This window comes from Rhipicephalus sanguineus, chromosome 8 (assembly GCF_013339695.2).
Source record: "Rhipicephalus sanguineus isolate Rsan-2018 chromosome 8, BIME_Rsan_1.4, whole genome shotgun sequence".
Classification (NCBI taxonomy): Eukaryota; Metazoa; Arthropoda; class Arachnida; order Ixodida; family Ixodidae; genus Rhipicephalus; species Rhipicephalus sanguineus.
Window position 1 is genome coordinate 31719518 of NC_051183.1, and position 13300 is coordinate 31732817.

The following is a 13300-nucleotide window of genomic DNA, read 5'->3' on the forward strand; positions in this document are numbered from 1 at the left end:
AGGGCATTGCACAAGAAGTTCGAAGATATTGAGGGCGAATTTGCTTGAAAGTTCTTCCTTAGGTTGCCTGCGGGAACCCGCAGCCAGGGCCTCAATTCCTTAGCATCTTTTGGAATACCGCTATTCACAGATTCTAGCATATTAATGCATTCCTTTAACTAACCACACCACTTAACTTCTCTAGAATACGATAATTCATCAAGTCATTCATTCACGAAGGCATGTGAATCTCACCGAGTGACTGCTTCGGAAAGTCCAGCACGTAATTCGAAGAGTCACCGAGGAGACCACTCATAAGGAGGATGGGTTGTCTGTGGCACGGTTCCTTGCAGGGTTCCCTTCCGTGAGGTATCCGATGCATCTCGATGATATAGCCGTCGCTCGTGATCACATTGTGGCGTTCGAAAGGGTAACCCTTGCTTCGAATCAGTTGTTCCTATATGATTCAAAAGAACCACAGAGAAAATGCATTACATTCATGCATAGCCGTCATTACACTTCGATAGTAACGCGAAGCATTCTGTTTCGAACTAAGTTGGCGTTTCAGAAACAGCTTTCTTGTAAGGATAATAAAACATTTTTCAAGATAACATGACGTGAAATCTGCAGTGATATACACAAACGTGTATCGCAGTATCGTGTAACCTCATCAACAGGATAAAGTGTACGCAAGAACATTAGTATTCAAAGCAATGTGTACTTTGTCTGTAGTACCAGTAGTGGCAAATGTCCAGATACGGCTCTTGACTAAATGTTGATGGCTTCACACATAGTATCCGTTTGCAGAAAATTTTGAGGACGATGCCATATTTCATTAGATAGTTACCAGAGTTTGTCGCAAGATGCACTGCTGTTTTAGGGATTTTCGAGCTCTAGTCACTTAAAAAATCATCTTTGAAAAGTGGATAGGAAAGCGCATTCTGACAGTGTTGGAATGCACTTAATTATCGCAAAGATGCCGCTAGTTTCAAAACTAGTTCCAAATGAATCGGGCTTACAATACCATCTGCTAAAATTGGCGAAGTGCAGCATGTGGATTAACGTATCTATCTCAAAAATGATGAAAACAAACACGCTAATAATTTACTGATTTAGGAGCTTTGATATCCAACCTATGTCATGTCCGTCTCTTCAAGTAACGCCGCATAAAATTAATGCAGTTCCTTCATACGCCACAAAATATTCAAATTGGCTAAACAAAACACAACCTGCTAGCGTTTCATTTAAGGCGAAAAACCTTACACGCCTAATGAAACGCGATATTTGACCGTCGGCGTCTCGCGTCCTCCGGCGTCGGGGATGAGTGATGCAAAAAATTATCACGAGGTGACGTCACCACATGATGTCACAGATCACCAAAATCTGTGACATAAGGTCACGTGATGTAACGTTGCATGATGCCGCCATCCCATGACATCGTAGCTTGGTCAAAGGTGGGCCGATCACGGAGGCAGTGCAAAACCAGGTGAGGTGCCTCCTATCTTGGAAGCAGTGCAAAACTACGCTAGGTGCACGAAGCCTTTGAAGGGTGCGGTGCAGGATCAATACTTCAAGTGAGAAGAAAGAGAAGATGTCTTTCGCCCTCAATTCGTCTTAGGTGAATGCAAAAGGGACTCCGTGAAATTTTCACCTTAAAGGGGCGGTGCCACCAAATTTGTGGCTTGCGAATTCTTTGCTATAAGCGTTTCCTACAGCTCCAGGAAGCATGATGCACGCACCAAGATTCATGTATTCTCGCTAAATAATTTAATATCGCCTTTTGATGTGGACAACTTTCGTTTTCGGTTTCTGGGCGCCGAGGTTGGGCAGTGACGTAGAAGTGTAGGAGGCGTTAACGTGACCACACAAGGCTGTGACGCACTTAGCCACGAAGCGATCGAAACTCGGCGAGTGATGTAGCAACCGATGCTTTGCCGGTACTGTAGTGAATTGAATATATTCTAGTTCACTACAGCCGGTACGTACGTTGCGGAAGTGGCGGATGTCCGGAGGCCACTCACGTTACTACAGCAGATTTGGTGTGACGTCACTACAACTTTCGTTGACCATCCTATAGATCTACGTCAGTGTGGCGCGCTAGCGATGGGTTTCGATCGGGAGGATGAGCATTTAGGTTCACTTTGGAAGTGGATTAAAATATGTTCCAAACGTTTACAGTTTCCGACCCTTCGTGTTGAATGTCCTTGCATACAGGGGAAGCCCACAACAGGCTTGTTATAGCCTCGAAATTTGATGGCACCACCCCTTTAAGTACAACTGTCGCCAAGGTGCAAACGTCTACAGTTTGTGGCTTCTTCTGTGTTATAACTTTGGAATCATGCCAAATAATATTATTTTATTAATATTAGTCCTATATTTCGTATCTTTATTTGCTCTCTCGCTCCTTTATTTTTAATTCGTTTTTCTCTATCTTTTTTTTTCTCATGTTTTCCATGGGGGAAAGGGGATCGAAGTCTCAAACATGTGACGTAATACATATGATCGTACTTCAAGGGCAGGTGAGTAGCCAGAGTTTTACTTACTCCAGAGACAGGAGGGTGTCTCACCCCTCCCCCTATATATGTGTGGTCGTGTTTGTGATTGTATGTGTGCATGTATAAATATATATACAAACTGTGAAAATTCGGAAGGGGGAGAGGCGGAGATTGAGCACCCTTTAGCACTCCCTTCCCCTCTGACTACGCTGGTTACAGGGCAGGGGCGTAGCCAGAAATCATTTTTCGGGGAGAGGGGGGGATTATCCGACTTGTGCTTATGTACGTATGTGCTTGTTTTTCTATGTCTGCGCGTATAATACACAAACGTACAAAATTAAAAAGAGTTCGTATATTCTTTAAGCCCCCCTCCCCCTCCCCGAACCTTCGCCCTGACTACGCCACTTGTACGAGGGGTTAGACAACACCACCACAGCACGCTATAGTCGGCGCGGTGGTTCTCCAGTAATGCTAGTCACATTTCAACAAATATGACTCACCACTGCAGCGCAAAGCAGAACACGCAACCAATGCTTTTCTCTTTTTTTTTTCCGTCGCAAGCCTCCCCAAAGGAACTTTCTTTTTTTTTTTTTTTGTCGGTAATCAAACGTCAGGGGCGTGACTCGAACGACCGTGCACTCGGACGCAATGCGAAGCCGGGCACGACAATAAAAGCAGCGCTGGTTCACTTGACGCATTCGCAATGACGTCCTTTTCCTCCTCTCCTAGAAAGATCGAACGAGCCACGCGTTCTTGTTTTATGATCGGTTGCTCGCGCGCGCTTCTTCCGCTATCGTCGAAAATGCCTCGGAAAACACTGCGACTCCAAGCGGAGACGTCCTTGGAAAACCTTGGCAACCTGCTCTCGTCACGGCATGACTTCTAGGTACTTTTCTGTGCGTTTTCTTTTCACTTCGGACAGCTGTTGAAGCCGGTTATGCCGCCTAAGCTGTCTTTGCGTCGTCTTATTTTAAAGTACACCTTTGCTTGGTTCTTCGCCCCACCCCTCTACGCGTGTCCGGCCGAAACCTTTTTGATATGGTTTTATGAGCCAATACCACGATTTGATTATCAAACACGCCGTAGAGGAGGACTCTGGATTAATTTTGACCATCTCGGGTTCTTTCACTTGTACCTAGGTTTATGCGCACGAGTGTTCTTGCATTTCGCTCCCTTTCAAATGTGGCTCCCGTTGCCAGGAATCGATTATAATGATAATTGTTGGGATTTAACGTCCCGAAACCACGATATGGTTATGAGAAACGCCGTAGTGATGGGCTCCGGAAATTTCGACCACCTGGGGTTCTTTAACGTGCAGCTAAATCTAAGCACACGGGCCTCTAGCGTTTCGCCTCCATCGAAATGCGGCCACCGCGGCCGGGATTCGATCCCGCGACCTGCCGGTCAGCAGCCGAGCGCCATAACGACAAGACCACCGTGGCGGGCGTATACCAGAGCCATTCTAGTTAAAGAATAGCAGGAAAGCCAGTCTGGAGTTGCACACCTTCACGAGCCGTCTTGTTGCTCAATGTTCTATTTTTACTGCAGCGTTCGCCAAATACCACGCCCACACTGTCTTCAGCGCAGGCGCAAGAAATCGTGCGTCACCCTGAGCTTCGCGTGTTCGTTTTTCTCATACACTGAGTCACTCCTCCTATACACACTGATGGATTGCACCCTCGAAAACGCTTTCTTCACGTCTATATTCAAATCACGTTAATTCTTTTTTTTTCTGTCTTCCCTGGAGACGCCGTTAAAGCAACATTTACTAAATGACTGATAAAGGCGGGAAATACCGCGCTGCCGTTCGGTCTACTTCGTCCTAAAGAGTACAGGCCTACTCGATTCGCCTAAGGCCGATGCCCCGTATAAGCCGTGCGTGAATCATCTCGAAACTGGAGACAGTTGAAAAAAGAACTCCCAGGCAGACAAGAGATCCCCCTTCTTCTTCGAATGAAGGTCGAGGAAAACAACTTTGAAGGCTTTCGCTTGTCACCTACCTACGGTATTTTCCTATTTCTCTTTTTTGTGATAATCTTTAAAGCGAAGCATTATGCGGCTTGGTTTTGGAGGATCGCGTGCGCGGACGAAAGACTCATAGAACAATAATCTTCGGCTAACCAATTAGCTCGGCTAATCCAGCGTTTTTGCGTCGAGAGAATGGGCATTTCTTTCTAGCTACGCTGCTTTTACTAACAGTTGACTGTTCCCTTTAACAATGCAGCGGGCTGTACAAAATCTGAGACAGTGTGGGCACGCACCAGTTTGCCAGCATGTTTACTTCTTTCTCGGTTCTATTTAGTAGAACCAAGGTAGCAACCTAGAGCCATTGAAAGCCGGCGTAAAAACACCTCGCTTGCCGTGACGTCACCTATCCGGGCAGAGAGGCAAGATCAAAAGAAAAGGAACAGCGCTAGCAAAACGAAGCCCCGTAGGCCATTAATTAGGCGTGGGTTTACCCACTCACCCGGCGCACGTTACATGTGAAAACAACGACGCACCAAATGCAGGCCTATGACCAACAATATGGCGCCTCTTAGTTGGGGACGCATGGTATAAGTATAATTGGAATCATTGCGCCTGCTGACGCCACATAAGCCAGCTAGCCATTAGCTTCAACCAAAACAAGGACACCATGGCCACATAAATGAGAGAAAGGCCCGTAATCGCAGATTTCTAAGTGTGCGAGCGTTTCCTCGTTAACCGCCCTTGGGTCACCCATGATAACGCCACTGCTTTCGCGGCTGTGACTAAAGGATAACAGTTGCGTAAGAGAAGTTTTCCCAATACTATACATGCGGTCGTGGTGACCTCGTACGTTGTTTGTTTTATGCAACTTTGAAACTTCCGCGTCACTTTTAAGGGCGCGAATGCAAGCCCGTGTGATTATTCTACTACGCATTCACCTTTGAGGCTCAAGCAATCATTTACGAAGTCAGAAAGGACCTTTGAGGCGCAAGCAATCATTTACGAAGTCAGAAGGGAGAAATGAACGCTTTCGACCGAGCTTGCTCTGCATAGCCGTTCAGATGATGACGTTAAATGTGCAGCGGGAGTGCTTCATATCATTAAATTCAACCCACGTTAAACTTACGAATCTACACGGAAATAGGAGTGCGAACAAATATGGCACGTTATCTCGTGCTACGCTCTTCATCAGGTCCTGGTTAAATGCTGGCTATAGCCAGGAAACAGACGAAAAAATGTCCGGTTTCCTGGCTACATCTAGCACTTTAAGCGGGACCTGATTAAGAGTGCAGCACAGGTGGCTGCGGACTTCTAAAATAAATGCTGAAACTTGATATATGCGTCAATATTGATGAAAACCTGTCGAATTGGTCATCGTGAAACAGAGTGACGGTACAATGGGAAGACTAAACACGAATACATGCGTGCGCATGTATCAATCCTCTGCCTTTTCTGTTTTTATATTGTATTCCCCAGCGCTGTAACTGTATGCTTCATAATGATATCTTGTAACACGTATACACATATTAAAGGTTTTCGAAATGTCTATAAGTACCACAAGTGGTGTTTCTTCGCGACCCTTGAATGCACCGCAGATTGAAGCCCGAGTCGTGATGCAAGCGCACCGTGACCATCATACTCGTAGATTGAGTAATGGATATCGACTGCAGTCGCATGAAATATGTTTCAGGTCCGCGGCAAAATTGTGCGTGCTAATGTACGTGTGTGCGGTAACGTTGCTCGTCGTTCGATGTCCCATGCTATACGTATGTCTGAATCGTTGTAGATGAAAGACATCATCTTTGTCCTTGTTTCTAAACACTCTAAAATCCTTGGAGCAGGAACGGCCTTTGTGGTGCAGACACACTTGCCCAAATGTGCCTGCACATGTAAGCGCCGGGCCAATGTCAATCTATGGCATCATGTTATGGCAGCGACACCGCACACACTGTCAACTGTCGATACGCGTACAAGCTTGCGCTACTTTGACGACGTATATAGCCACTCAAACACTGCACTTGTGCCTGCAGAAAAGAGCGTGACAATAAAAAATTCTCATAGGTCTCTATGGCTACACCTAAGTGACTGTGATGCGATAGCCCCGTGGCGTCCTTCTTTCGATGGTTAACAGTCGACATGTGCGTCATCCTCCATAACATCTCTTGATCTACGATGAATATAAAGTTTCATATTTTCGTCACTACCTATGCTGATATTCCTAAGGTCATTCCTCTAGTTCTTCTGCCAACCAACTTCTCAGTACCTCAGAGTCTACGACCTGTGTCTGCTTACAACGTCATCAACTATTCCAGTTAATATTCAACTTTAACTAATGTGTATTCTGCTATTATAAGTACATCCAAAGCCAAAGCCGTATCACAACTCTCTCCATTCGAAGCCAGCTATGAAGCAAGAAATAATCTCATTTTATAAAAAGATCACAATGTTTCGGTTTTACATGTAGCGGCAACGGTCAAACGCAATCAGGCTCGACGTGGCCTGGTATACCGCGCCATGGGAATCGTGACTCTATGAGGCGTTCTGAAACACGCATTGACGTAATTGGGCGGGAAACTCTGTGGCTTTTAAGCTCGTCTTCTTTGCAGTATCACGCGACGGCAGCTTTCACTCTCATGCGTGCCTGGCACGCTCGACGTCGCGCCTGTAGCGCTAGGTAACAGTTTACGCTAATAGTCTAATAGTGATGGTTTCGAGGGCGATCTCGGAATTCGCTTCCTTCATCGTTCATGCGTAGCGACTCCGAGAAAACGCCTGGACTTTCCTCCAAAGCACGTGCTTCCAACAACTCGCACGCAGACATATTGCGAAAAGGAAACCGTGAATGCGACCTACGTAAGTACTGTAACGCTGCACAATATGTTTGTGTGGTATTGTGTATGTATGCGTATGACTGAATGACTCATGGGCAGTTTGCCATTCCAAAGCAGTAGATTCGATATTAGGAACACAGTTCCCCTCCATCCATAGCTGTCGACGAATCAGCTTCTACGAAGTGAACTAAAAGCCCCGTATGTCTCTTTTGCATTCTACCCTAATCAAAGGCCTTGGAACGCAAGACCACGTGCTCAGAAGCAAGGTGCTTTAGTCAGAAAAAGAGAGAGGAGCGCAAGGCTTGTTGATGAGTATTGGGGAGGTTTGGCATGCGGCACGCCTACAGAACGCTACTCCAGAGGAGTATGATGAGTACGCTACATGCAGAAAACATACCCTGAACACACCACAACACTAATCAAAACTACCAAACTAACAGGCTAGAGTCTGTACAAAACATAGGCGCTCGTTTCATTATACGTACATGAGTACAGACTACATCACAGCACGGAGCAAGCATGACATATCACTTGTGCCATTAAATACACGTCGTTACATCGCTTTTTTATGCTTATTTCATAAATATCGCTACAGCATCAGGCCACCTCTCTTAACACATGTAGCGCCTTCAAAAGTTTCACGTCACTGACATAATCAATACAACATCAAAGGCGTAAACGGACGAGCTAACGCTTTCTGTTCATCAGCACTTCCACGAACAATTCGAATTATCTTCCCGACAATAACGCATCCACTTCAATTACCATCAATCATTTCATGATCAAGTGCGGATACATTTTCTGAAAGAATATCATTTCGTCCTCATTCTTTTTTTTTTCCATAATGTCTTCATGCATTTTCTTCTTTATGTGTGTGAATGGTGACTATTCTTTTTATTTCAACAATTAATGCTGTTTCTGGGTGATTCCACGTAAGATCGAACAAACGATGGCTGGTCGACCTCTCAAATTTATTTCAAAATTTTATATATTATTGCCTCATGAGTGGAAAGAAGAGATCCGCAATTTGTTTTGCCGCCAAAAATTTTTTCGAACCACAGGAAATCAATAATGACGAAGAGGTGGAGTGGAGCGCTCAACCGCTCTGCTGTTTTGGCCAACTTTCGTTATGAATTTCACAAAATATATTAAAGTTAGGTAGCTGAAATTTCTTTAGCTCAGTATATGCATGTTTTTGCTTCTGCTCAGGTATTTTTAGTTTTTATGTGTAGTGTAGATCTTTTTATAAAAAACCTCAAAAATGGCCCAATCGGCAAAATTTTCTTTACTTTGAAGGTCTTTATCTCAAAAAAGCCTTGTAGCAGAGGTACAAAAATTTCGCATTACGTTCTTCGCATGCGTATCTACCAAACTGCCAAATTTTGTATTTATGTACCTTTTCAGTAAAGAGATATGATCGGGCTAAGTTCAAGAAAACACCGAACAATGAAAACTTCTGACGACAATTAAAAAAAAACATTTTTTAAATTTCTTAAACTTTGTCCACTTATTCTCCTCCACATCAGCTTTCATAATCATTAAAAACATGTTGCATAATGTCCTTGCACTAATAGTTACGGCCCCTCCAATGAGACCCTTAGGCAAGGATGGGCAATTCCGACTTCTTGCCCAGCAAGTGTACAAAATGCAGGCAGGATTGAATTTCTTTTTATTAAAAGGTCAGCAGGTACCTAAAAAGATGTCGCCGGCACTGAAGGCGTTAATTGTGAAATTATTTGGTCACTGCAGCGGCCACGAGCGCGGGGCTACCGATCAGCGCGCGCGCACCCGAGATGCTCGTTGTAAGAGACGGCGCAGTGAGAGCTCGTTCTCGCGTCCTCAGACCGATTGAGTTCGAAACAGCAACACCTCTCAGGTGACTTGAACGCACGTGCACTGGAGCTTCGCTATTCTATCCGCCCTCTGTTCGCATCTCAGCTAGGCGCTGATAACACGGCGGAGATGGAAGCAAGATGAAAACTCTATAAGGGAGCTATGAGCGCTCGCTTGACGCACGCTGCTGCCACAGAAACTGCGCTGCGCCAGTTGCGATCAGTGGAAAGCATGAACGTGGCTCTCCAGTGGCAAAGCAAAATATGGATTGTCAAAGGAAAGAAAAGCAAAACTATCCGTAACCGGATGCGCTTGGCTATCTTAGATGTCGGCAGCAGACGGCGTGAACTGGCCGCGCGTTCGGTGCGCTGTTCACACTTCATTCGGCGCGGATAGTTCTTGTGCTTTGCTCTTACTCTACTCCTCCTGTGCGTGTCATGACGAGAAAGTATAGCTCTGAATGAGTCTATTGTGGAGACTACCTTTCGAAGCACAATAAGCTTAAAGGAGTACTGACACGAATTTTAAAAAATTTCGGATTGTTGCTCTAAATAAAAATACTGGTGTCGAGAAACGTAAAACGACTATTGTGGTGCCTGGGAATGCATCCTATATATTTTAATTAGCGCCATCTTAAAAAGACACTTTCGGTTTCGATATCGAGGGGGTGGCTTCTCAGCGTCGTTTCATAGCAGTGTGACGTCACGGAGATACAGAAATTCGCGACGTACTAGCGAGAAATCCGTCATCTGGTCGTGGTGCAATAGACAACGATGAGTGAATTGTCGTCCAGTGACCCTCACAGTGATTTCTACGATTTAGGCTGCATGCAGGACGCAGAACTCGCGAACTCGGAGGAACTGTCTTGACTTGTCGGGTAATGTCCTTGCAGTGTGCCTGGCTTGCAAATGCTCAGCGACGAAAACTTCAAAGTCAAATTAAAATATTTTATACGTGTTCTCCGACTCCAGTGTGTGGACAGCGTGGACACTGCATACCAACGAAGCAAAAAATGTCCCTTTTGCGATGTCTCAAAATCGTGTCAGTACTCCTTTAATTATTGCAAAGTAGCCAAAATTTCGCAGAGTTACCGACCTAGACATAAATGCTTTGAAGGAACGTTTAACGCCCGAAAGATCAGTGACTGTCAGTGAGACGGACTACTTGTGCTACGCGTGCTTTTGCTACCACTGCAATGAAAGATCTTCACGGAACGCACAGTTTAACGATGACATTCTTATGCCCCCTGAAAAAGAAATCGACGCAATTAACCAGATCACTGCGACTACCGGTGCACGTGCGTTCAAGTCACCTGAGAGGTGTTGCTGTTTCGAACTCAATCGGTCTGAGGACGCGAGAACGAGCTCTCACTGCGCCGTCTCTTACAACGAGCATCTCGGGTGCGCGCGCGCCTACTCGGTAGCTCCGCGCTCGTGGCCGCTGCAGTGACCAAATAATTTCAAAATTAACGTCTTCAGTGCCGGCGACACCTTTTTAGGTACCTGCTGACCTTTTAATAAAAAGAAATTCAATCCTGCCTGCATTTTATACACTTGCTGGGCAAGAAGTCGGAATTGCCCATCCTTGCCTAAGGGTCTCATTGGAGGGGCCGTAACTATTAGTGCAACGACATTATGCAACATGTTTTTAATGATTGTGAAAGCTGATGTGGAGGAGAATAAGTGGACAAAGTTTAAGAAATTTAAAAAACGGGGTTTTTTTTTAATTGTCGTCAGAAGTTTTCATTGTTCGGTGTTTTCTTGAAATTAGCCCGGTTATATCTCTTTACTGAAAAGTTATATAAATACAAGATTTGGCAGTTTGGTAGATACGCATGCGAAGAACGTAATGCGGAATTTTCGTACCTCTGCTACAAGGCTTTTTTGAGATAAAGACCTTCAAATTAAAGAAAATTTTGCCGATTGGGCCATTTTTGAGGTTTTTTATAAAAACATCTACACTACACATAAAAACTAAAAATACCTGAGCAGAAGCAAAAACATGCATATATTTAGGTAAATAAATTTCAGCTACCTAACTTTAATATATTTTGTGCAATTCATAACGAAAGTTGGCCAAAACAGCAGAGCGGATGAGCGCTCCACTCCACCTCTTCGTCATTATTGATTTCCTGTGGTTCGAAAAAATTTTTGGCGGCAAAATAAATTGCGGATCTCTTCTTTCCACTCATCAGGCAATAATATATAAAATTTTGAAATAAATTTGAGAGGTCGACCAGCCATCGTTTGTTCGATCTTACGTGGAATCACCCTTCTCTGTTCGCAATATTTGGCCCGTTATTTTCTTTTGCTCATTTTTTTCCTTTGTAGTCTTTCTTTTTTCATTCATTCATCTGTACTTATTGATGCATTCTCACCTTATATATTGCTTTCTTCTTGTGCCCTCTACTCATGCCCTATTGGGCGCTATAAAGAATCTTGAATAAATAAATCAAATAAATAAATAAACAAACTAATGCATTTTGATGACACCAGTGTCTCTTACAAATTTGAAGGCCCCTTCTCTTGCAACAAGATTTACTCATACTAGCTTTCAATAGTCTATTACTGCTACAACTACTCAAAAATGCTTCAGTAGCGTGAGGTACGCAGTGCTACTCACTGCGTACCTCACGCTATGTGTGTGTGTGTGTGTGTGTGTGTGTGTGTGTGTGTGTGTGTGTGTGTGTGTGTGTGTGTGTGTGTGTGTGTGTGTGTGTGTGTGTGTGTGTGTGTGTGTGTGTGTGTGTGTGTGTGTGTGTGTGTGTGTGTGTGTGTGTGTGTGTGTGTGTGTGTGTGTGTGTACAGACTGGCGCGTTTGCTACTGTGCGTGCGTGTCTGCGTTCACGTGTTCAGTTTTGTGAGCGCGTCTAAGTCTGAAACCTCTTGATCGTACGCCTCCAGCTGTCAGCGGAAACGTCACAACAGGGCTTTATGGGAGCCGAGTGCTGAAGACCTTCTTTATCACAGCCGCCAGCCGACACGACACCGAAGAAGACACATAGACTGCGATTACTGTGACCTCTCTATCAATGAAATATCCGCATGCCTCTTTCCAGGAAAATACCTCTCGCGTGACTTGTGACAGTGTGCGTAGCCACTACGATAATATGCATCTACGATCTCCACACCACGATGTGTGTCAGAGAATGGGTGATGGGCGACTCTCGAGGCAGACTGACATTCGTGTGCGATGCCTTACAAACAGTAGCAATTAGCACTGCAACGCGCACAGTGCTGTAAGATGCGTTGTCAAGAGAAACCCCAAAGTAAAGGGAATGCCAAAGATCACCTCACGGATCTTAGAAGGAAATAAGTCCACAGGTGGCAGCCGAAGGGGTAAAGCTATTATGCCTGCTAGTCTTCATTAAGCGCTGGGAAGAAAATGCATCTTTGTAATGCATACTGCTCAAGGAAGTATCCGTGACTTCCTTTTTTTCGTTTCAATTTACTGTGAGAAGTCATTCCTTGTACAAATAAAAACAGAGCCTAATGTGTCATGGCCAACGTGCGTACTTTATTCTGCCGCAGCACGAAGGAAACTTGCGTTACTTAATGTGTGTGTGTGTGTGTGTGTGTATTTTGTTACGTTGTTATGTTATGTTATGTTATGTTATGTTATGTTATGTTATGTTATGTTATGTTATGTTATGTTATGTTATGTTATGTCATGTCATGTCATGTCATGTCATGTCATGTCATGTCATGTCATGTCATGTTGGGCACGGCGACGAGGCCTTCCATCTTAAAAAATGTAGAAGTTTATCTTTCGCCGTTAATGTCCCGCGACCTTCGGGTCACCAGTTGAGCGCCATAACCACTAGACTGAATGAGGTAATATATGTGTGGTGCGACATTCGTATACCACAAAGGAACCCTACGACAATTCCTGTGGTGAGGCATTCGTGTACTACAAAGAAACCCTCATGTACAAAATTATTGCAGAGCTCCTGTTCTTTACAGCATTGCCTATAGCCCATATGAAACTAAGGACGTAAAATTCATGAGCGTTGCACTTCAATAGGTATCAGTGTACTGAGGGCATCACACGAAGCGAGACCCAAGTTGCCTGAGGCGCAGAACTTCCCACCGCTATTATGGATGCAGATGCGTTGCATTGCATGATTTAAAACACGCTTCATTGTACGTTTCAATATTGACGTCATTCGGAACTTTCTTTTGTAGGATATCTCGC

General features: G+C 44.5%; 1 protein-coding gene and 1 long non-coding RNA gene across 2 annotated transcripts in view; one reads left to right on the top strand and one right to left on the bottom strand.

The window, feature by feature from the left end:
• The window catches only part of LOC119401665 (uncharacterized), a 53912-nt gene that overhangs the window by 13956 nt on the left and 26656 nt on the right, over positions 1-13300 (top strand). The window lies entirely within an intron of this gene.
• The window catches only part of LOC119401663 (gastric triacylglycerol lipase), a 33136-nt gene that overhangs the window by 12945 nt on the left and 6891 nt on the right, over positions 1-13300 (bottom strand). The window contains exon 2 of the mRNA XM_037668580.2: positions 235-436. Coding sequence (XP_037524508.1) covers positions 235-436 — 202 coding nt within the window. The remainder of the gene's footprint in view (positions 1-234; positions 437-13300) is intronic.